Here is a 24785-nt window from a genome sequence, read left to right on the forward strand (position 1 = left end):
TAATCTAAGGGACAGGAGGAAATATTCCTGACCCAGTTATCGTCAGTTTTCGGTCGTTTTCTGTCTTTATTGCGTTGATAAGTCTTTATTAAGTGTTGTCAGTTTTCGTTCTTGTTCAGTACGAACGCGGTCTGTGGTTTTGTTTTGTTTCATAAAGTTTCTGCTGTCCAATGGAGTGGATCTTTATGCGAGGGACTTCTCCGGTCAAACGCCGTTTCTCCACGCTTGCCGAGGTAACACGCGAGAGGTTCTCGAGTTTCTGGCAAGGAGGGGAGCTCGTATTCATGATATTGACAACGACGGCCAACATGGTGTGCATCATGCGGCGCGGTGTAACTCGCGCGTGGTATTCAAGCTGCTGTTTCAAGAACTACAAGCAGATATTCATATTAAAGACTGGAAAAGCCGATTTCCAATTCATCACGCTGCGGCGACAGGCAGGACTGAGAACGTTCTGTTTCTACTTCAGAACCGTAGCTGCTTAAATTCGAAGACACGAGTCATAAGAGACAGAGGGTTTGATGAGTTGGGAAATAATCACGGTGGAATGACACCTGTACATTACGCCGCGCAAAATGGTTATGCTAATATTGTGAGACTTCTCGAACAACATGGCGCCGATATTGATGGTGTTACTAATTGTGCGCGTTCCGTGTTCATATTAGCCGCGGAAAATGGCCATAAAGATGTAGCATAAACGAGAGTTCATTAAGTACGCCAAAAGAAAAACGCGTTGAATCATCCAATCGCGCGAGTTCGTATAAAAATCAATTCACTCGGATAAATGAATGTGATGTAAATCACAGCTCAGAAACGTTCAGCGCATAATCCTTAGGAGGCTTCGTTGTTTTCAGAAGATCCTGAAAAAATTATTTGTCGTTGAGGGAAATGTTAACAAAATTTCCTGAAGCACACTAGTTCGGTCAGTGCCAAATAACAACAACAACAACAACAACAACAACAAAACAACAACAAGGAATACAACATTCCCTTTGAAGTCAAATGTGGGTTGGTTAAGATGGCTGAACATCAACCGAATTTTTTTTGCGTGTTTAAGGGACACTATCTCGGTTGTCACCTCGTGTTGTAACGTAAAATCGCCTTATAATCTTCCAATAGAACGAAAAACAAAACAAAAAAAACCAAAATTGGCAAAGCAAAGAAATAATCAATTAAATAGAAAACAAAAAGTGAATGAAAGATTCCAAATAAACAAAAAATGTTCACACTTGCGTTGCTTAGATGTTTCTTTGGAAGATAATAAAAAATGCGAGTAAGGCTGCTTTTGCGGCCCACTGGGCAAAATCGTAGTTCGTAACAGAATGTGGTTTAATTAAGTACAACAACAACTTTATTTGTACTCAACATTTATACACAAGTTAAACTAATAAGCGAAAAATTAAAAAGTATCGTTTGCTCAAAATAACCATAAGGCTGGAAATACAGGGCAGTTGTCAATAGCAACGTAGTCGTTAGCTACAATGCTGTCATGATTGGAAATTACACAATTATTTGGTCAAGTTTTTACATTTTTTCAGTCCGTACCAGGATCAATTTAATTATTTACAAATGTGGTTATGTCTGCAAAGATCCCACTAAAAGCTTAATGAGGTCGAACAATTCATGGAGTAAAGTGGATAAGTTAGAATGCATACTCTGGACGAACTAGTAGAAATCCAAATCAATTTTTTTTACAAAGCATATTTTGTTTGTTACTTAAAGGAAATCATTCTTTGTTTTCAGTCGGTTACAATATGTACAATGAAAGTTTTAATATGGTCTCAGTTCGATTTTTTTTTCATTCACTCAACGATGTCGGGAATGCTAACTGGTCGCTCGTTATTCACTGTTTAAGAGTTCGATTGAATGACTCATTCGAAGTTGCTGTAACATTTACTATGGGATCCGGAGAGTTCTGAACACCCATCTCATCCATAATCAACTCAAATTTCTCTTCCTGCTCGGCCTCCCTGGAATATTCTTGGACTATACTGGCCAAGCGCTGGATCTTTCTTGGTCGCCTGTAATCTTCTCAGTTGAGAAACGTACTTTCTTTTCCTTCTTATTAAGATGGCAGCGATGCCCATTCCTTGCACGCTTCAGATATACAATAGTATTACTGATTTGATCAAAGAAGGACTTTTTTCTCGAGTTGTTTTGCTTCGCATTTCCTGATGCTTCGATCTTTTGTTCCCTGGAGGCTTTAATTTGCTGGCTGATTACATCAAAGTTAATTGCTCTACTGTTCTTGGGTTTAACTTCAGGAGTTTCATCTTCTGTTTTCCTAGACCGGGCTAACTCGAGTTTCCGTTGGCGTAAACTATTGCTTATCTTATCATAAAATTGATGTCGTTAGTTTGTTTTCTTCCAGCTGCATTCGTCCACGCTTGGGTCGTAACGTGGGCTTTCCTTTACAGTGCTCTTTGCTTCTGCAAGTGCGTCGTTCAGTATGACGATGAAGAAGTTCATCGCCAAAATGGTAGTACTCAGCAGAATCATGGCTGCGAAAACTCTTCCGAACATTTTGTTGGTGAGCTCTAACTGATTGACTGGCCTTGCTTTCACTCGACCCAGAGTCAACTGTACTTGGAAAAAACTAGCTTTTAGAAACGATGAATAGCGCTCAAATCCCGCTCCAAAAATCAGAATACCAAAGTGCAAGAAGGCAATGAAAAGAATTAAGAAAATAACACTGAAAGATGCGAGATGTCTCGCACTGTTCTTCAATGTTATGGAAAACACAGCAACGTGTTTATTGAATCTTATCAGGCGCAAGAGTTTCACAGAGATTAAAAACACCAACAAGCCAAGAACGACATTTTCTACCTCGCGCCAAACCAGAGCTTCTTGGAAACTCACATGACCATCCACGTTTTCTTGTAATTTTCTGATGACCGAAGACACTTTTTCCGATTGTACCACATACATAATAATAGCTAGCACGGAGAAAAACACTTGATACCGTTCTATCCAGTTCCAGAAGGATTTAAAATACCGGAAACCCCGCTTGTAGAGCTTGTAACCCTCTCGTCCAAGGTACCACAGCACGAAGATGATAAATAAAAGAACACAGATCATATACAACTGTTTGGCGGCGGTCTGAGTGGAGGGCAAAGAGAGAACATCAATTCTCTTGAACGTTGCCGTGTGTCCTGACGCCCCAACTTCGTAGAAATACGTTGCAATAGCTAAAACATTTACTGACGGGTTGAAAGCTGAGAATTCCACAATAACAGCTCTGCTTTGTCTTTCCAGCCAGTCATTAGTTTTTAAATTCTTAATAATGCTAACACTTGTTGCGTTCTCGTATCCTAAGTCAGCCACGAATGCTCCCCCTGCGTAAAATGAGAATTGTCCCCACTTGGGCACAGTTTCACTCTCCCTCGGATTCTGGTATCGCCAGGGCTTCGGGCAAAGTCGAAGTAGCTCCTCGTGACTCGAAGAGTTGTCGGTGGGCTTCCAGGCTGGTTTACTATAAGGGGTTCTATCTTCATTTTCTAGCCCGTATCCGTCAAAGCACACCGGAAATATTCTCGTCATATAATCAACTTTACAGGATGCTGAAATGTTTACAAAACCATTATTAGAAAATAGCTGTTCATGCCTTAAAGAAGGCTCTGTTCTACTGCAAAGAGGTTAATCAGAACATACTAGCTAATGCTACAATCAGAATTAACCTACTTTGACAAATTTCCAAGTAGATATAACTCATAGACTGCTTTTCTCACACTTTAAGGGTCCAACAACATGTTGAAGGAACAAGTATATTTGCTTTTGGACAGTTTTAGTTAAAGCAATAGTAAACGCGACAAACCGAATTCAATAATAGTTCTATTATTAGACGTTTTGGTGTGCAGTATCGCTTTATATTTTTACTCGTTGTTTGTATTTTGACTCGCCCTACGGGCTCGTCAAAATACGGCACAACTGGTAAAATATACAGCGACACTACCCAACAAAACATCCAATAAGATATATTTATAATCCATCACGTATTTTCACTCGCGCGTGACTGGTCTAAACGCGTCACGTGACTGAATACTCGTCCCAGTAAAAACTGGGGAATATCCAAGTGATATTCTCCAATTTTCAAATCCGCGCGTGTTGCGAAAAATATTTGAAGGATAATAAACACAATAGCTTTCATTTGGCCCGAAAATATTCTCCGATATTTGTCCCTGGACATTTTCTATTGCTCAAAGCTCACAGTGTTCCTCAAACTACACTCTCGGAGAACCGTTCGCTTCTCGGAACAGATAATGTCCAAGGACAAATATCCGAGAGTATTTCCGCGCCAAATGGAGGCTATTGTTTATCTGTCTTCAGCTCACAGAATAGTGACTGAAGTAGCTCAATCACGGTATTTTAAGTAATTTTGGCCACATGCAAAATTACCTTTAAATTGAAAGAAACCGGATACTAGTAGCTTATTAAAGTAGAGAAACACCAAAGAGATAATAATAAACAGTAAAGGAACAAGGATGGTAAAGGATGGTAAAGATTAAAACGGATTACAAAGGACGCACTTAAAATATTTAGGCAAAACTTGTCAAGATGCACAAGCCGAGACGTAACTCCTTTAAGACCGCCATGGATTAGCCACTATCTGAGCCTCTGTATGCACTTTCTTCCGGATACAATTAAAGTGGCGATTATTGCCATTGCAAAACATTGTGCTTTGAGACTAAAACTTACTCGGTTTAACTCTTAGTTGCCGTGCTCGAGCCATCCCAACAAGGATTGAGTGCTTGTCTCCAATGTACACTGTTTGATTCTCTTGTTGGCCATTGTACCATCTGCCCGCAAACACACCTGGGATAAAAGCGTCATTTAACCAGCTCCAGAACTTCTCCTTATCGTTAACCTATCATAGAGGAAAGAGAAAGAGAAAAACAAAATGGACCCGTGAATACCGTAAATCCTCGAATTAATGCCCCCCCCCCCCACCCCTCGAATAAGCGCCCCCTTCCAATAACCGCCCCTCCTATCGGCCGAAATTTAAAATAAGCGCCCCCCTCGAATAATCACCCCCCTCCCCTCCCCCCCATTTTGTGGGCGAGTAATGAGACAACAAAGGATGTATAGTTTTCGTCATGTAGAGCTTAGATTTGTACATTGTTTCAGTTTGTGAATACGTTAAGTGAACACGTTGAACACGTTAAGTACTAACGGTGCCGCGATTTAAACTTTAGCATCAGCTTTTTATGTCAATAAACAGCTTATGTTGTTGTTTACGCGCAGATGATGTATTAATAAAAATGATCATGCAGGCCACGATTTGGGAAAAATTAAATAAGCACCCCCATCCCCCCCCCCCCCCCCCACCTTCGAATAAGCGCGCCCCGTCTTCTCCTAAATTTGAAATAAGCGCCCTGGGCGCTGATTCGAGGATTTACGGTATACGAATGTTATTGAACTAACACGAGGTCCATACTGGGGTAATATTTCACTTGCTCCTTTCTTCCCTCAAGGTTATGGCCCCAGCCGAAATCGCTTCCATTCCGCAACGCTTTAGCATCTCGTGTCTAAAAGTGCCCTCATTTGGCGCCTGTTCAATGATTCGCTCAATTCGACCGTCTTCTCGCTCCAAGGCAAGCCACGGACTGCTGGTAAATGCCCAAGCGTGATTCACCTGTTCGTCACTAACAACGATTTCTTCCAGAAACCAGGAAGGGCTCTCTCACCAGAGTCAGTTGTCATGACCAATTCGCCGTGCCTGAATCGCGCCAAGAGACTGACTAAGATTAAGAACAAACACATCCGTGTTTCCACGAGTAAAGAGAAAATTATCCACGCCAGGCTCGTCTAAGTTGAGCTGAACAATTCCGCTGCTTCCTTCACTACCGTATATCTCCATGGCAACCTTAGCTGTTGTACTTGAATTTCTCCACACACCCGTGGAAATGATTATCCGATAGATGTGTGAGCAGCTTGTTGTGGAGGGTAGATGCACTGGCAGACTAGTCTAGGAATCAAAGTGGATTTCATTTATTAATGTACCGTGACATACTAGACCTGAAGTTTTAACGGCTCAAGCTAAGATCATGATAATAACGAATAAACTGGAACCCCGTTAAAACGGTTACCAACGGGCCATGAAAATTTCACAGCATTAATGGGATCTATTTTAAGTAACATCTTTGTGAAGGAAATTGTGTTTGATTTGTTAACGACAGAGGTCAGTGACATGTTACAGGCATTTGAATAAACAAGAGAATCGCTCAATATTTTTTCTTTTGTTTAACTAAACAAAAAAAAGAAACAAAAAAAACAAACAAATGCGTATTTGGTTGGTTGTAAGTTGGGATTTCAGAACGTAATCGTTGGCCGCATTAACATGGTGGTCGCATGGACGGGTTTTCTTATGAGAAATATGTACGGGCGTTTCGGCAGGACAAAAACACCCTTTTTTCACAAGCTGCATTTGTATGAATTCCAAAATTGTTGAACTGAAATCGTTGGATTCCAGGGTAGAACCCGGCAAGTTTGTAGAATGTTCAAAACAGCGGATTTTATAGTTGAACCCAACATTAATTCTTATAAATCGATATGGTTAAACTTCCTGTAATAAGTCATGTTGTAACTTAGTTCATATGTAGGGCCATAAGGAAGACTACAGCCTTGACTGTAATTATACACTCTATTGAAAGAAATTGTTCTCATCAATGCTTACATTTCTGGCATCTTTTTTATTCGCTTTTCTGACGATAAGCAGCACGACAATATAACGCAGGAGAACTACAGAGATCGTCACAATAACTGCAACGTTTCCAGTTTCTTGGAGATTCTTGAGCCCCACTGAGACCTTGTCAAAATCAATGGGATTCGGTTTAATCAAAAGAGATCCTCCAAATGAAGTCAGATGATTACAGGAACAATTAATAAATCCGTTGTATGTTGCTGATAACACCTGGTAAAAAATAAACGGAAAAAGAAAACGAAATTAAATTAAATCATTTAAAATTCTCCACCTTATCATTTGTAGTACGTAGACTAGCAAAAGCTGATCAAGTTGCTTGTAAAACGTCCTATCAAAATTATTTTTTTCTCTGCCAGTCTGTTAAAAATTTCATCATAAAAAGAATTTCACCACAGGCTTGAAATAATTACTTCATTTCGGATTGGTTCATAGAAGGAAAATTTGTCGTAAGCAAGCACTAGAGTGCTACAGCCTACGTCAAATTACGAAAATTATTAAACGCACTGGACAGTTGCCGCGGATTACTCTTTCATATCAGAAATGAAAAATGAGACCTGACTGAAGAACGTTTATACCACTTACCCGACAGCCCTCTGCTACCCACTTTTCCCTCTCCTTTGACCAGAAGACACAGCTCCCAAGGGCTACCCTCAGAGTATAGTTTTGATCCGATTTAGAATCATATACTGGCACCACAGGCACATTTTCGTCTTCAGGGGTAGTGGGAGGGGGGTCCTTGACCTCGACACATGAACGCTTTTGTCGTCTATTTCTGAAACATGATCTTTTCTCCCTCTTGTGAGAGTTTGTTCCACTTCTGTTATAGCCTTGCACTCCAAGAAAGTACTTCCCTGGTCGCTCGGCAAGAGTTTCTATTGGACTCGTTAGCTGGGAACATTTAGTTTTGCCATCCTTTCTGCCATGCGCACCTGATGACCAAACACACTTTTCGGTCTTCGAGACAGTGGCATAGAGGTCATGCTCTTGGGTGGTTGGCCGCTAACCATATCGCAAGTACACAAACAGATTTGTATTTGCCTCAGTAGGCGTGATTTCCAGCATCATCAGGGTATTTTCGCACTCAACATCAATTACATGAAAACGCAGATAATCATTTTGGGTGAAATACTGCCAATTTTCGAAGGAGACCTTCTGGTTTTGTAATGTGCAACGATGATAACGTTGTTTGAGAGATTTGATACTTTGATCAGCTTGCGTGTGTTATCTTTTAAGTCCAGAGCTAAGACATCAGAGTTGACTCTTTGCTTAGCACTGTACCAGGTGTAAGGATTGAATGGGATTGATAGCATCTGCAAAAAGGACAAAAACTTTCATCAGCTGTCCGGCATTAATAACGTTAAAAGTGTGTGTCCGGTGGTAATCAGTCCGGACAGCGGCGCGCCTTTCCTTTTAGGTTTCAAGGCTTGTAAGCTACTTTCTCTGACATTTGCCTTGCTAAAAAGGACTTAGACTGAAATGATTTGAGTAGCCTAGGGTTTTCTGTTGGCTAGAAGTCGGTTAAATGTGTATCGTGGAAATCTACCATAAGGATATTATCTCCTTTCCCAATTTTCCATCAACAAAACAAGGACACGAATGAAAGCGAACGAAGACCAAGAGTTTTGTTTTTGTGGAAGCCCTGAAAAGAGCCGTTTGGAATGTCTTAACAATGGAGCGTTTGAATTTTTTCTTGAATTTTTCTTTGGAGGTGTTTCTCTAGTACGTCTATGTTGCTTACCATCTTATTTACGTGGCTTTTGAATTCATGGAAGGCTTGCAGTGTAGGCTGCAAGTCTGCTGTGGCCAAAACAAGACTATCTCGAAGGACTTCTGGCAATGCCTCGTGCTGTTCTTTGGACGTCACGTGTACGTGGAGACGCTCGTCTCGAATACAGGATAGCTTTTATAACGGTCGTCCAAACGGCCCATGTCTAGGTTACTGATCAGTTTTAGATTTACTAGGTTGAGACTGTTGATAGAGTTCACACCTCAGTACGCAAGCTTTCAATATCTTTGTGAACGTTTTAGTTTTTCACACATTTTGAATGCGTTTGCATCCCGATTTCAACACTCCCGCATTCGGGTATTGTGTATTTTTTTCAGGCAAGTATCGAATAAGCATTCTCGCAGTCCATTTGATTATTGAAACTTGTTTATTCGATGACTCGTATTCACAACTAACTCAATCATAAAAGCACTTGCGATATATATTATATTAAAAGTCTCGTGATCAACTGTCAATCATAAATGTCATTAATAAAGTGTATTATCGTTTGTCTCACGATGTAGTCACTTGAGATGTAGATCGCGACGTTTCGACTGCTTACTGCTAGTCTTCTTCAGGCGATAAGGTCGACTGATTGCACGGTATCATTTATATCACAAAGGTCGGCTGTGATTGGTGCATTTCGATCCTCCTATTGTTCCATTATTCCGGCGAGTAGCTGTTCCCTCAGTGGTCCGCTGTTGTACCGTTCTCCTGTTGTTGTGTTTCTTGATCGTGGGTATCCATGCTTCAGGAATTTCAATTCCACTATCTCTGTTGATGTTGTTAGGGTGAAGTCTTATGTGAATAGCTTCCTTGACCCTACGTGTGTACCAGTGAGGATCTCGATCAATAAACTTGACCTCATTCCAGATAGGATAGTGGCCGGTCTCGTGGGTGTGTTCAGAAACGGCGGAGGTCTGGGTGCGGACGAGTCGTATATCCCTGTCGTGTTTTTTGATCCTCTCCTGCATAGATCTCCCTGTTTCCCCGATGTAGACTTTGCCGCACCCACAGGGAATCCTGTAGACAACACCATCTTGTTTAGCCGGGTTGGCGGTGTCCTTTGGTCGCACTAAGTGTGACCGAAGTGTCGTGTCGGACTTAAAGACGGTGCGAATGCCTTGTTGTTCTAGGCAGCGGCGGAGAGACTCCGAAACTCCTTGAACATAAGGTAAAACGGCGGTGGATTTAAATTCCGCGACAGGCTCTCTTCTTGGGGTTGTTCGTGCCTTTGTGATCTTCTGTACAAAAGAGGAGGGATATCCGTTAGAAACAAGTACAGATGACAGATGTTTCTTCTCTCCAGCGATTACTGATGGTTTGGTGACGAGACGTTTAGCCCGGTCGTACAGACACTTCACAATACCGCGCTTTACTGAACGAGGGTGGTGTGAATCATACGCTAGGTACTGATCAGTATGTGTTGGTTTCCTGTAGACACTGGTGGTAAGGCGGCCATCAGGTTCTCTGTAAACTGACGTGTCGAGAAAGGCGATCTTGTTGTTGTTCTCGATCTCCATGGTGAAACGGATTGATGGTTGTTGACTGTTCAGGTGTTGCAGGAAGACGTCAACTCTATCCCGATCCAGGATGGTGAAAGTATCATCTACGTAGCGTTTCCAGATCTTAGGCTTGCAAGGTGCGGACTCTATTGCTTGTTCTTCAAATATCTCCATGTAGAGATTAGCAATAACTGCGGATACAGGGCTCCCCATGGCTGGGCCGTCTCGTTGTTCGTAAATCGATCCGTTGTACTGGAAGTACGTAGATCTTAATACGAAATTCAAGAGGTCCGCGATTCGAACTGGTGTAAGTGTCGTGCGGTCAGCCAGGCCTGCGTCGTTCTCCATTTTTTGTAGCGCGGCTTGTACGGCGCCCTCGATCGGTACGTTGGTAAACAGTGACTCTACGTCGAAAGACACCATGATCTCGTGGTCCTGGATCTCTTCACTGGCGATGGTGGAGGCGAAGTCAGTTGAGTTCTTCACTGTGAAGTTCGAGTTACCTGCAAGAGGAGATAATACATTAGCCAAGAAAGCAGACAGGTCGTATGCAAAGGTGTTGACATTTGAACTCTGTACAAACAAAATAAAAACAAAAACCCCATGTGGGCTAATAAGTTTCACGACAAGAAGGTCACCGCGTCCTTAAGTCCGAAGGTGCCCGTACGCCCACAGGCAGACCACCCTATGTGTTCGTGGTTAATAATTGTTTACAGAAACGAAGAGAATCTATGAAGGTTATGAATAATGCTTTGGAAATTGCATATCTAAATTACATCTCGGTCTGTATATGCCAATGAAGTTAAATGAAACGTTAATCGACTCGTGTGGTGTTTTTTCGCCTTCCTGGACCGTCTGAAGGGTCCTTTTACGAAATTACTTTTGGTCGGTTACCGGTAAGACAAGAGACCTCTCTTGTCTTCTCTTGTACGCCTATGGATATGAATACCGCAGCAGAAGATTCAACTCACAAGTTCCCTCAACTTATGCTTTCAGGTGTAAAATAGAGTGGAAACAAGAAATAACTACTTCATACAGGTCACTTAGACGCGATTTTGCCCGCTCTTTGATTCTTGGATTTTGATGCCCTTTCAAAATGTTCAGTCCATCTTCCGTTGACTTCGACGCACGTTTTAACAGAAAAATATCCATTACCATCCCGCTTTCATCGCCAGAGAAGTCAACAGGTTGTCGAGAAAGCTACTCAAAACGCCGTTCAAAATACAGGGAGAACCATCACTACTGCTGTAACGTATAGATTTCTTTCAAACGCCACCACAAAACATGCCACCATCTTTGACGATATTATGCGGCAAAATTTTTATTACCATACATTACCATACATGAACTACCTACTGAACCGCTTACTTTTCAATACCGGTAATGGCGTAATAGCGTCGGCTCAACGTCGTCAAAAATGGCGGAGTGGTGGAGTGGTCGTGTGCGGCGGGTTGTTTTGATAGAGATCTCTACGTTATAGCAGCAGTGATGGCTGTCTGTGGATTTTGAGCGGTCTTTTGAGTAGCGATGCCGATAAGTTGCTAGCATCTGTGACCATGAAAGCGGATTGGCGATGGATATTCTCTTTAAGGTGGCTTCATAGGGTAATCATTTATGGCGTTGCGCGCGCAAGTGTTATGTTTAGAATGCTGTTTTCACATTCGCTTTCACACCTAGTCCTCTCAACTTATTACATGTAATAAGCAATGATTAAATAGTGTTTTCCTATAACCTCTGTTAAAATTATGAGATTTAGTCTTAAATTATAAATGCCCAAACAAAAGTGTTTTTTACTGTATTTATAGCTTTATTTGTGATTTTCATGAATTTCCTTCGGTGAAATCTTCCAAAATTTTTACATGACATCGCCTGCAGCGGGATACAAATTTTAAACACGAAAAAAATAGGGTTTGTAAAGGCAGTTTCTTCGATATTTTCAAATTTATGTCTTTTACCACGGGTTTCGACAGAACACTGACCCCCGGTCAACTGACCCCCTACTGACCCCCTACTGACCCCCTATAAAATCAATGGGAAAATGAAAATTTAAAAAGCCTAGAACTATCAATGGGGCCGATTCAAGTGTATCAATAAATTTAGCTTACCTGAAAGTTCCAAGATTGCGGACGCGTTGCAGATTTCCGACTCTCTTGTTCTCCTTTGACTGTTTAGTGGAGGTTTTGTTGACGGAAAATCGAGCACAGAATAAGCTTGAATATCATCAAATATTGTTTTCGTACGCAATGGAAAATGCAGCAAAGAGAAACGCTGACAAACGAGCAAGCTCGCGAAAGGTTCGTGATGGACTGCTCGTGCGAGCGACACGAACACGCACGTAAACCTCAACCGGAAGACGAAAAGTAACAAAAATAAATCTCATAATGTATTCATGGCATAATTCGGATAATACAAAAGTGCAAAATAAGAGGCAAATCGATGAAAAACATTAATGCCACTTACCATCCATGACTAGAGCAATGTGCAACGTAGTTTGTGCATGCGGAAGGCGAGAGGGGCTACAAGGTTGCCAAAATAAACTTCCGGTTGATGTGATCATGTTCATGTCACTCGCGGTTAGTCGCGCGCGTGTTAATTTGCCAGAATTTCCTCGCTATTTTCATTGCTTAATTTTCTAATGGGTACAAATACCATACTTGATAATATTTCAACTTATTCTGTGCTCGATTTTCCGTGACAAATCCTTCAGTCAAATGAGAAGGGAGTCGGAAATCTGCAACGCGTCCGCCATCTTAGAACTTTCAGGTAAGCTAAATTTATTGACGAACTTGAATCGGTCACACAGATAGTTCTGGGCTTTTTTAAATTTTCTTTTTCCCGTTGAGTTTATAGGGGGTCAGTAGGGGGTCAGTAGGGGGTCAGTTGACCGGGGCTCAGTGTTTTGTCGAATCCCTTGGAGTGAACAAAGAAAGTATCATATTGAAAAATATATATATACAAAACAAAACAAACCTGCCACTGTTATATTCAAACTTTCCTCTGTGTAAAGGAAAAGATAAGCTAAGCGTAAGCTTAAATATGAAAATTAAGCTTACGAGAATCGATCGCCTACACATGCGCAAAATTGAGCATAAACTGCAATCTTACCCCGTAAACTTAGCTTTCAATGTTTCTTCTATGACTTTGTTGTTTATCTCTAAAAGAATCATCTTAGATAATGAAAAGTACAGCGAGTTTCGCGAAGCTTTCTCCCAGACACTGAAGTTATTTGACGAGATCCAAGATGGCCGCCGGGAACTCCTTCTAGTCACGTGATGTTGGTCAGCTTCCGTGTACCCTAGTTCCGGCGGTAATTTTTTTTTTCCTCCATTTATTTTTCGCCTGACTTTTTCCATGCATAGTGTCTGACGCAACTATATTTAGCGGCAAGTTGCTCCAGTTAAGTCGCGCAACTTCTCAGTAGAAAGGTCTAAAAAGACTTTTTCAGCAACGCGAAGAAAGAAAAGGAAACCACAATGGTCGTGGATTTCATCATTTATGGAAAAAAACTCAAACAAACAAACAAACAAACAAAATACAGCGTTTATCAAAGTGCATCTGTAACACGCTTCCCCCCCCCCCCCCCGGGGGGAACTCCCATAAAAAGGACGCGGGTGCTCGTCGTACCTTTAAGGGGTTAAAAAAGCCGGTTTGGTACCTATTGATAAGGTGTTTAGCCTAAAAAGGCCCACAGGAGCTTTTGCGGTACCGTTAAGGGTATTGGGGCAAAAAAATAAGACAGGGCGGATAATGTGCTATGCAAGAGTTGGTATCCCTTAGGGGAAAAAAATTTAAGCCACGCCCACAAAACAGGATCCTGGTTCCTTTTAGGGTTTTTTTTCCAAATTTCTGACAAGCACCCCAGTCCTTTTTATATGTGAATTCGCCCGGACACTTTTCCCAAGCTTCATAGCGGTCACAAAGCGATCTGTTGCAGACCTGGATCCACCCGCGCATTCTGGGAATCTGGAGCCTTTCTTGATCTGTAGCACGAATTGAATTGTCTTCCGGTCGTTCGATGGGATGTTAGTTCAGTGGCAAGGCAGTTCAGACTTTATAGCGAGAGCCTGGTGGTACCGTGACAACCTCCGTTCCCAGGGTCCCTGGGAGGACCCTGGGAACAAACACATGCTGCAGAGAAATGCCCCCTTCCTTTGTACTGAAAAATATGTCAATTTCACGAAATTTTAACTTATCAAAATAACTTATGCAAAGAATTTAAGAGTTACAAACAAAGAAACAAAAAATAGAACGGCATAGAAAATAAGAAGAATTACGACAGAAAAAAAGTCTTTTTTTTAACATTTCTTTAATTACACCTTTGGTCTCACAAATAAAATACGCATCAATCCAAGCGTAAATGGAAACATTATTTTTGAAGACAGCAATATTTAATAAAAATCACTTATTAGTTTTTTCTATTATCACTTATTCCATCAAAAGAAAGTGCTAAAGTCTCCGTGTTGATGACAGAAATAGTTATAGTACCACGAATTTTTTTTTTTGGCGAGACCGATAGATCCCCTGTATCGTTTGGTTTGCGTTTTTTGTTATTATTATCTCGGCTGGCCTGACGCATACACATGTACGCAGTTACACACTGGTTGATCAGAGCTGCACACGCTGCACCTGACATGTGGCACTGTGAATCATAACGCTGCTGGTCTCATCCAATCAGAACCCTTAACTTGGTGTTCAGTTCCTTTTCCTTGCCCAGCAGCGTCGACATATGTCGCTTGTATGCATCATACTCCTGTGAAATAAACAAGTGTTATTCTGTATCGTACAAGCTCTGAAATGACCTCCTAATCTTAGTGAGGTGTCTTCCATCGCTACAATACGTAAATTGCGTGTATTAACAATATATATCAGAACCACACCCAAGGCTATATATTGCATATAAAATAAATAGCTATTTTAAAACTATGTGAAGAAATCAAATGGCGTTATAATATATATATCGGTATTTAATCACTGTTATTTTTTCTAATAGGTTTGGCAAAGTTTGAACATAACCTTTGCTTACACTTGACTATGTAGTGTGGGGAGTTATATGGTGATTTTAGTCTTGAGCTATGTATAGCTGAAATATAGCTCACACAGTAACAAAATAGCGTCGACAAAGCAGTTTAAATATGTCTCGTTCTACAAGGGTCTCCATCCGAAATACAGTGGATAGCTTTAAACAAATTGAAATAGTTGAAAAGGACTTTGCTGCCTTTTGAAAAATATTTTTCACTTATGCCTGAGGTTGAGGTTGAAGAAGGGATATTTTCAAGAAGCCTAGACAAAGACCAACCAAGAAGCAGGCTGGTAAACCCCCAAAACATACCACTGAGGTGAAACTAGTAGGCTGCCGAGAACTGTCATCAAAGTTCAGTTAAAATAACACACCTTTGCACTCTCTCGTTGCCTCCTCTCTGCATCCTCCAGTTGCTTCTTGAGTCTTATAACCTGTGCATTTACTGACATCGTTCGTAACTCGGACCTGTGATGAAGAATTAAAAAAAAATTCCAACCCCTTCAATTTCCCTGTCTTAATGACTTCTTTCAAGGAAGGTGGCTGCTCAGTGAGAGTTCAGTTTTATTTTCTTATACACCTTAACCTTTACACCTTTATTGAGTAAAGACACATTTGTACCATTACAATAATCTAGTTTTCCTTTTGATGTAAGAATTAATTAACGTAAAGTCAGTGTGTTCTGTCATTTTTTCCTGCAACTGTCATGTTGTCAGTTAGCTTAGGCTTGACTTCTGCTGCTCTTTCGATTCGACCAAAATGCACCACATGTATCCTCATCAATGTCATCATAATAACTGTAAGTACAAATGTAACAAGTAACATTATTTTTGTTAAACTTACACAAACTTGTCTTCTGTCTCTTTAAGTGATCGTTCAGTCTCTTCGAGTTTCAGACAAAGTTCCTTGATTTCTCTCTGTTTCTCCTAGAGAAGTGAATATCCAATGAGAAGTCAAGAAGGGAAGACGTCATAGAAAGTACATACTAGTCATTGTTGTTGTTGCAGTTCCCTCACCATTTAAAAAGGCTGCTCAAACAATTTGTGCATGGTGGCCTCAAATGTGACAGTAGTGCTCGAAAGCCCCCCTCCCCAAAAGAGAAGAAATTAAAGTTTAACGAAAGAGTTCTGTGTTTATCTGTGCTTTGGTTATCATCTCAAAGTTGCAAGGATCATGGCCAGGTTCCAGTTCCCGGATCAGATCAGAGACATTAAATTTTGATCTCAAGTTCAATGTTTAAACCGACCACAAGCAATTGACTCACTTCTAAAGCTTTTCCTCTCTCCAAAGCTAGTTTTGCAAACTCATCTCTCTCTTTTGTCATTGCCAACACTTTCACTTGGCTTTCGTCTTTCTCAGAAGTGGATATTTTAAATTTTTCTTCCGATTTCCTGTGCTGTTCTAAAGAAATTTAAAAACAAAACAAATAAAGATAAATAATGTCTTTTATTTGCACTTGGTTAGTGTTTCTAGCACAAAGGCTGGTAGGGTAGAGCAATGACACATAAATTTCAGAAATGAGTAATTCAGTTTTAACATAACAGGGTTAGAAATGCCAGCTGGTATTAGAACAAATCAATTGGCTAAGGAGTTGAACTTGGGTCTACTGGCAAATAACTCCAGCAAGTGGTCAGGATCAGACTTAACCTTGCAACTTCTGGATTTCAAGTGCGGCATCCTAACCTCTCAGCCATACTCACCACTCAGCCACACTGGCTCCTCCTAAATGCAATGGGGAAAAGGGGCACTTGTTGTTAAAGAGCCGTAAACTAGCTTAGAAAACATCCATTGATAACAAACCTTCTGCCTCTTTTTGTAATGTTGTAATTTCTTTTTGTAGTTTCTCAGCTTGTTCATTATGCTTCTTCTCCAAAGATGACAGATTTTCCAATGCTATCCTAAGGACCAAACATTTTTTTTTTTTTCAGTGAAGACACTCTGCACATTAATATTGATCAACAGCACCAACAATTTTAAATTAAAGCTCAAACAAATAGTCAACATGTAGCATAAAGAGTGGTGACCGTGTTCTGTTGAAGACTTTTCACAAACTTTATTAAGGAAGTGCGTTGAGTATCCCGGCATCCTTCACACAAGTCAACAGTCTTTTGGTTGGTGTAGTATGCCAAATACATGGAAGGTAAAGTATGCAAAGATTCCCATTGTTCTGAAAATCTCTGTTTCAGCAGCATGAAGAAAATAGGAGCACTAGAAAAGCTCCTGCCTGTGCTCACTGCATCACTGCACTAACTAATCCCCTCCACAATTACAGTGAGTGTACTTGGTAGTGCAGTCCACTTTTACCGCGGCTGGAGAGAAGTGCTGCGAGAGTAAATATAGCTTTGTTCAAGAATTAAAAGTATGACCACAGTTTAGGTCAGCTTTGAAAGTTAGACTGCTCAGCTCCGAGTCCACTGTGTTAGGCAGTGCATGGCTTCAAACTAATTTAGTCAACTGGTGTAAATTTACATGTAGGAATTTAACAATTACATGTGACTGTGACTATATACAGTTGGACCCCACTAATTCAAACTCAGTTATTTTGAATTCCCCATTACTTCAAAGTCAAAACCATTTCCCTTGGATTTTCCCTTCAGTCATTTACTATCAGCTATTTCAAACTGTCACTATTTCGAACTATTTTTCGTTTCCCCTGCGAGTTCAAAACGGTGGGGTTCAACAGCATGTTTCAAAAAACAGTAGTGTAAAACTGATTGCTAAAGCATCACCTCTCCTTTGCTTTGGCTGCTTGGCATTTCTCTTGGAGACTTCTCACCTCATCTCTAAGTTGCTGAATTTGTGAATCTCGCTCTTGCACAAGGTTACCAAAAAGTCCTTCATTTTCCTTTCTGAGACAATTGTTTTCAATCCGTAGCTTTTCATTCTCTGTTTTATATTTGTCTTTAATTTTGATCAGTTCCTCATGGTTCTGATTAAGCACAAAGAATCTCTTTTCCAGAACAGTGTATTTTCTTGTTTCATTGTGCAAGGCAGTCAGTATTTCATCCCTATGTTTTTTAAGTTCACTGGTTTCTTCTTCCAAAGATGTGGATTTTTTCAGAGATTCATCTGCCCTCTGTTTCAGAATGCATATGAGCTCACACTGCTGATCTATGCGTGAGCGGAGCAGTCCATTTTCTGATAAATCATCTTTTGACAAAGCCCTTAGTTTTTCCAAATTTGCTTTCATTTCCTCTGGAAAATCCACATTGTCAAACTGAAAATGAAGAGTAGTATTACATTAAAGGCATTTCAATTAACAACTGTAGCACATCCTAATTAAACATCTTCAAATCTGTTTCAAACTAAAGGGCAACTGTCAGTTTCAAGAGACTATGGGTTTGTGTTCTGGCTGGTAGTTCTGGCTCTGGTAAAGTGTCAGGTGTCTCTAAAAATAACAACGACAAAAAAAAAACTTCAAAGGGAGCATGCACAATGTAGTCAACACAGGGACAAATTCTGCAAAGACTACGACTTTCTATGTGCCTACTAGTTTGAGTAAGGCTTGCTAAGTATTGTAGTAGTAAATGTACTGCATGTAAGTCCCCCATCACATTCTGCTGTGCTATAAGGGTCAGCTACATTCACTTTGTTTCTTTACTGCTGGTGGAAAGTACTATAAAATGAAATATTCTTGACTGATATAATTTAAGCCTCTAAGACTTATTCTTGTTTGGTGGGCTTATGATATCGCAGTGTGCAAGGAAAGTTGTGTCCAGCACATGTAGGCCAGAACTAGCAGATTCTAGAGTTGACCTAATGGATTCTATCATTCATTTGCCCATCGGGAAAGTAAAAATGTGGGGTAGAAATTTTAGAAAATTCAAACAATGAAAGTGTTGTAAGTGATAAAGCTATTGTAATAATTTTACTTTTTAACTGATTTATCATGCTCTTAAACTTTCTTTGTAATCTGATCTATGATTTTTCTTTAATGAATTATTGGTGGCCTCTGTCCACATTCACCAGACTTGTAAAAGTTTGTTATCGCTTGGTTTTTAAATCAACAGCAAGTAAGCCCAAGGGCGCAGTTTCCTCTCGTTGATAGCCGCTCTGTCCAAAGTTAGGTGCCGAGACTCTAAGAAAAGCCTCTTGTGGCAGTTGTTTAAACACTACGTTCGAGGATCTGGGCATCTCGTAGGTGGATGTTGGGGTCCATGGACTCAGGAGGCTATTTAATTGCTGATTCCCTGTTGCTCATGCAGCCTAGATCATGCTTGGACCCGCGCGAGCTCCACGAGTGCTTGCTTGCTTTATTTATCATGCTACTAGACTAAGTGTGTTTTCAGCCTAGAGAAAATGACTGTCAGGCCTAGTTATAGCTTGCCTGGGCTGCTTTGTTCAATGACCAATTAGACTAATCCAGCATTAGTAAGAATTTTGATTTCAGTTTTGTATTTTTTTGGTGTATTGTTTGCCCTTCAGATTTCAGCTCAAGTTATGTCAACCTACACAACTGAAAACAAAATATACAAGAAAAACTGTAAGTTACTTTGGTATCCTTAACCAGCTTTTGAACAACCTGACCCTGAAGATGTTCATGTCAGCTGGCTGCCTGGCTCAGGTAGCCCCTACAGTTATTCCACCCAGCTAGTACTCTAAATTTTACCATCTTTATTTTCTATAATCAGTTACTGGTATAAGGCAAGAGAGAGGACAAATAATGATTGTTGTTGAAGAGCAAGTTACAAATATTTTTCTTGGCAGCCCACCATCCTGATTTGGCCTTATCCTGACAAATAGGGATTTAAGGATTAAATTGCTTATAATGATATTTAAAATTCTGTAAGTTGCATTTGCCTAAATGTTCAAAACATGCAATTCTGAGAGAATTTATATGTATCGTGATTACCACGACTAATAGGACCTCAGCCATGGTTAGCGGAATTAATGCTACGCAGGTGACAAAGACATCACAAAGTGTTAATGAATAGGTGAGAGCCCTTAAAATTCCTTCAGCTACTGCAGGTAGCTTTAATAGAAAACAATTTTAAAAACACCCGTTCAATAGCAGAGAAAACAGCTTGTCATCATACATACACCTTAACAGTACAGTGTTGGAAATTTTGACAGCACTTGCCATTCAGACAAGTGAATCTCAAAATCTACTCATCCAGTGTAATTTTTCTCTCACCCAGAAACACACCCCCTCCCCCAGGAAAATCTCCAGAATGATTCACAAACCATACAATTTTTTGGTATCTCGTAATCACAGCTTGCCACTTCGTGTTGGGCTTTCTTGTTCTGGTCTATTTACGAGATGCCTCCTTAGATCTCAGACCTATTTTACGGTTTTATCCTCATTTTTTTTATCAACTTATTACACTCCTTGGAAATTTTTCCACATTTCCGTAGTTTTAAATGAAAAACAGCTAAACAAACAGCTGGTGCTACCAAATTCACATGTATATATACACACTGTAGCATCGAGCCATTGGAGTAAACAACTTGATGGCATGTGCAAGACTGACGTTTTTTGTTTCAATTTTCAAAATCAGTTTCTATTTCAAGATGAATCTTCATGAAATTCATATCCTAGCATGCAAATTAATGCCCTAATTACTATGGACTCAACTAGAGACCAGCATTGTCCCTTTATCTCAAGACATGTAACAGTCATGTAAATTATCACTGGCTGAAGCTGTATTTATGAAACACTATGTTTTGTATTATTGGCAAACATTATCTCTTCTGGCTAATTATTATTGTGGACATCTTGAAAGATCCATGCAGTGGTAAGTTTTCCTTAAGAGATATTCTCGCCAAAATGGCAAATAAAAAGGAGTGTTATCAATATTTAAGCTTAGGAAAATGACAGGAAAATTGTACTCGCCAAATGGGCGAGTGAGCGATGATTTGTATTTGCCCAACACTTTTCACACTCACATTGGCGACTGGGCAAGCACTAATTTCCAACACTGCTGTGACAATTTATGTGGATATATCAATTTTATGTCGTATACATGATCACTGTAATGTATAAACGAAGTAATACATGTTTGATTATGACACACCAAAATAGGAAGTAATATCATACTCAGGTACTTTGAAATCCTGTACAGGAGCTACGATATGGCTGCTTAATACAGAAAGGCTGGATTGTGAGTAACCTGGTATAGTCAATGGCATCACATTTGATTTTCTGTCTGTAAAGTGCTGCTGTAAAGAGAGGCCATACAAATATTTTGCAAGTATGTACTGTGTGCCTGAATTTAAAATAACAAAAAAAATATAATATTTTTTTTACAAAAACAGCCTTCAGGTGGAATTATCTTTGAATTGCTGATGCAAATTTTTTATAGATCTGAGTTCTACATGCTTGTTCAATAAAATGTTCAGGAGTTAATTTATCAATAAATTTAACAAATCTAAACTGCTATGCAATACAATCAATCAGTCAGTCAGTCAGTCAGTCAGTCAGTACTAGCTAATTCTTGACATTGTAGAATTAACTTCTGGAGAATGTTCTCAACTTTACCTACGTCTTTTCCGCGGTGGGAATTAGAGCCAGAAAGACCAGAAACAAGAGTCCTTCGACTCTCCTTATACCACGGCTGCTGCCATGCTAAACCGATCAAAACTCCGCTTCCTCGAGCGCACTATGAGTTAAAGCTAATTAAAATGTTAACTGACAAACAGTAGACATAATCGCTCTTTATATATTATTTAGTCCCTATTTTTCTTTAGCACAATAAAATTTCATCTTTGGTGAAAACAATGAAAGATAAAATAACTTGATTTCATGGGAAGTGGTGAAAATAACTGTCAGAAAGCTTCCATGTTATTTGCCAGGCTGCAAGCAGAGTTTTACTCACTTAAGCCGGCCAGAAGTTAGGTTCACCTGTAACCTATGACTAAACATTTCCTACCTTGCTAGAATTGACTACTTCTCTCAGTTTTCTGGGAGATCTTCCTCCTGATCCACTACTTGAAGCCATTTGAAGAAAAACCAACGCAGTTATATGTCCGTTGCCGTTCAAAAGTCTTCACCGAAACACAGGACATGCGCCATTTTGCGGCTCTAAGCAAGAGTCACTGTAAAATGCTGTTGAAAGTCAGTCTTCTTTCCAACACGAGAGCGAATCTAACTTCTTGAAGTTCTGGGCAATTCAGTTGCAAGGATCTATTCCAAAGCACATTTTAAAGCTCTGATGTTAGCTTTGACTTCTGGTGCAAAGTCTGCAAAGTCTCGTAAACATTGTTTGGCAACGAAGGTCAAAATATTTGTGTCGTTAATTTATGATATTCTCGTTTCCAGGCTGCCTGTCCATCTCAGATCAGCCGATGAGGCCTTGGAACGAGAAAATCAAGGATAAAATTATTATTATCATCAGGCACGTGACTTTCAAGAGCCCAGTTGATGCAAAACACACATGTATGTGGTCCACTTCCGGTCAAAATTTTATTTCTGATTTAAATTTCCTTTATTGAGATCTATGAGGGTCTATAGATATTTTCGGCAAGCAAACCAACGCTTACCTGTAATGTAATTTTGTGTAATTATTCTCTACAGTATAGTCCAGACCACTGTGTCTTTGTACGTCTTTACTCTTTTGTTTGAGTGTGCTTAGCGGCAGTGACAAGACACGGGCAGCTAGTTTACAAGAATTTGGAATTAATGAGGAATTTGATGTCAACCAGATGATCTTCATGTTGAAATATTTTTTCAGCATCAATTACATTCATTCTCCGAAGACAAATCTTCCTCCCTAATGAACAACTATTAAATTGAGACTGACTTAAAACAACTTTCAGTTGAAATATGTAAATAACTGCAAATGAGTGCCGTGATATCAAAAATCTCTAAATCAAAATCACAAAGGCTGTCGCTTACTGTATGGTGCCGCCCAAAGAGGTTTTTGGATAAAGAAACTCATTTCCGCCCCATTACATGTAGTCACTCAGCGCAGCGAGGGGAAGGAATATTTGGCGAAACAGACACTCCAGATTATTTTTGTTGGTTCTTTTGTAGATGGATCCGGTAAGCTGACTTGTTTTGACATTGTACACAGTTTTATTTGTCATTTTGGAACCTCTATCGCGAAAAAATTCGAAGCTGGGTTTGAAAAAACTTTATTTGGTAAAAGTCTTATCTATATAATTTTCTGCGGTTGACAGGAGTATACGGGAGTTGTTTCTGACTCAGATGTAGTTTGATTGTTCAAGCAGGACGCATTGAATGCAAACTGACACTCTGGGAAAAATAAAACAAGAGCCCCAGGTTTTACTTTTCACTGACAGCGTAACCAGTTAACAGCTGAGAGGATTGCCAAAGTAGAATACATATACCGTTCTTTGATGTTTTAAAACTAGTCATATCTACACCTGTCTAATCGTAAGATTAACCCATAACATTCGTTATTAGTCAGTGCCCAATATCTATTAACTAGAAATCAATCGTTAAGAATGGTTGCCAAGGTCGAATTGTGTCAAGTCGCTTTTTTGAATTTTGTCTGCGAAATATACAGTCGCGAAACTCCTATAAGCACCACCCAAAATGTCAAGCCTAAGTGGTCGATTACGGGAGGTGGTCACTTACGAGAGTTTTGACCATATGGAGTCAAAATTTTGCCTCATTAACATACGGTAACTGCTGAGACTTGCCCCATGCGCCAATGCCGCTGCAATGTTTTATTCGTGTGAAAAGTCAATTTCCCGAAAAAAATCCGCTTCTTGCCATTCAGAAATTTCCGTCTCTTGTACTAACCAGGAATACAATAATGTTACAACACCTTATTATCCAATTTCCTCTATACTATCTGTCAAGTGGTCGCTTATGGGAGGTTAAAAACAGAAGAAAATTTCAAACTTTTAGCTATAAAAACGGTCGTGGTCGCTTACTCATCTAGAGGCAAATTCAGCAAGATCGTTTCAAATGCCTGGTACAAGTGTTCAAGGGCATTAAATCTTATATTTCTTTAAAAATTGCATTTTTCCTGAACGTCATCATTTTTCAGCCTATCGACCATATGCTAATGATGCTTCCTCCCATAAGCGACCACCTAAGCTTGACATTTTGTCGCTTACGGGAGGTTCGCCTGTGTCTTCAATGATCGGTAGCGATCGTATCAAACTAAATAAAAGGAATAAAAAGGAAATTTTCCACCGCCTTTACTATCATATTTTTTATTGCAGCTCACAGTTTGAGTTTTGCGCGCTTTCGGAAAACTGTTTGCTTCTAGTCGGAACAGATAATATACGCGGACAAATATCCGAGCATATTTATACTGAGAGACATACCAAAATGTTTTTTACAGGTTTCTCTTCAAGCAATTGCTCTTGGTAAAATAAACGAAACAAGCGCTCTTCTTGTATCGAGTTTACGACAAGGCATCTGGGATCAAGTGAGTTTAGATTTTCTTGGCGTCCTAATTCACTGTAGCCCAACAAACCTTGACGCCGCTATCTCTCTTGGAGAAAAGCTAATTAATTCATTTCTTAAGGACCTTATTGACAACCAAACACAACGTGAATTATTTTGCTGCATTGGTCATATAACGCGTAATTTTCAGACAAGCTCTCTTCTCCACGAAGCTGCTCGACGCGGAAGCGTGCAGCAATTACAACGACTTCTACAGAATCGACGCAGTTGTGTCGATGTTCAAAGATTCTTCAATGAAACAGACGAAAGAGGTAAAACACCATTGATGTGGGCCTGCCTGAATAACAGTGTTGATGTCATAAAGTTTCTGTTGTCCAATGGAGTGGATCTTTATGCGAGGGACTTCTCCGGACAAACGCCGTTTCTCCACGCTTGCCGAGGTAATACGCGAGAGGTTCTCGAGTTTCTGGCGAGGA

The 24785-nt window shown here is 40.1% G+C and overlaps 1 protein-coding gene and 1 pseudogene across 1 annotated transcript; both read right to left on the reverse strand.

Annotated features, from left to right (window-relative positions):
• Positions 1-1794: 1794 nt before the first annotated feature.
• Positions 1795-8269, reverse strand: LOC145486915 (uncharacterized; annotated as a pseudogene).
• Positions 8270-14546: 6277 nt separating this feature from the next.
• Positions 14547-22165, reverse strand: LOC145488522 (coiled-coil domain-containing protein 89-like). Its single transcript, XM_081467403.1, has 7 exons — positions 21857-22165; positions 17717-18204; positions 16788-16885; positions 16252-16388; positions 15831-15913; positions 15362-15455; positions 14547-14720 (listed from the first exon to the last, which is right to left on the reverse strand). The coding sequence occupies exons 1-7, from the start codon at positions 21923-21925 to the stop codon at positions 14634-14636; spliced, it is 1056 nt and encodes a 351-aa protein (XP_081323529.1). The 5' UTR covers positions 21926-22165; the 3' UTR covers positions 14547-14633.
• Between the last annotated feature and the right edge of the window lie 2620 nt (positions 22166-24785).

The sequence above is a fragment of the Orbicella franksi genome, chromosome 5, assembly GCF_964199315.1.
Source record: "Orbicella franksi chromosome 5, jaOrbFran1.1, whole genome shotgun sequence".
In the NCBI taxonomy this organism is placed as follows: Eukaryota; Metazoa; Cnidaria; class Anthozoa; order Scleractinia; family Merulinidae; genus Orbicella; species Orbicella franksi.

Coding starts and splice junctions, on each gene's coding strand:
- LOC145488522 (XM_081467403.1), bottom strand. CDS start 21,925: ATGGCTTCAAGTAGTGGATCAGGAGGAAGATCTCCCAGAAAACTGAGA. Junction 15,914..16,251: donor AGAGAGGAAAAGCTTTAGAA/GTGAGTCAATTG, acceptor TCACTTCTCTAG/GAGAAACAGAGAGAAATCAA. Junction 15,456..15,830: donor GAGACAGAAGACAAGTTTGT/GTAAGTTTAACA, acceptor TCTTCATCACAG/GTCCGAGTTACGAACGATGT.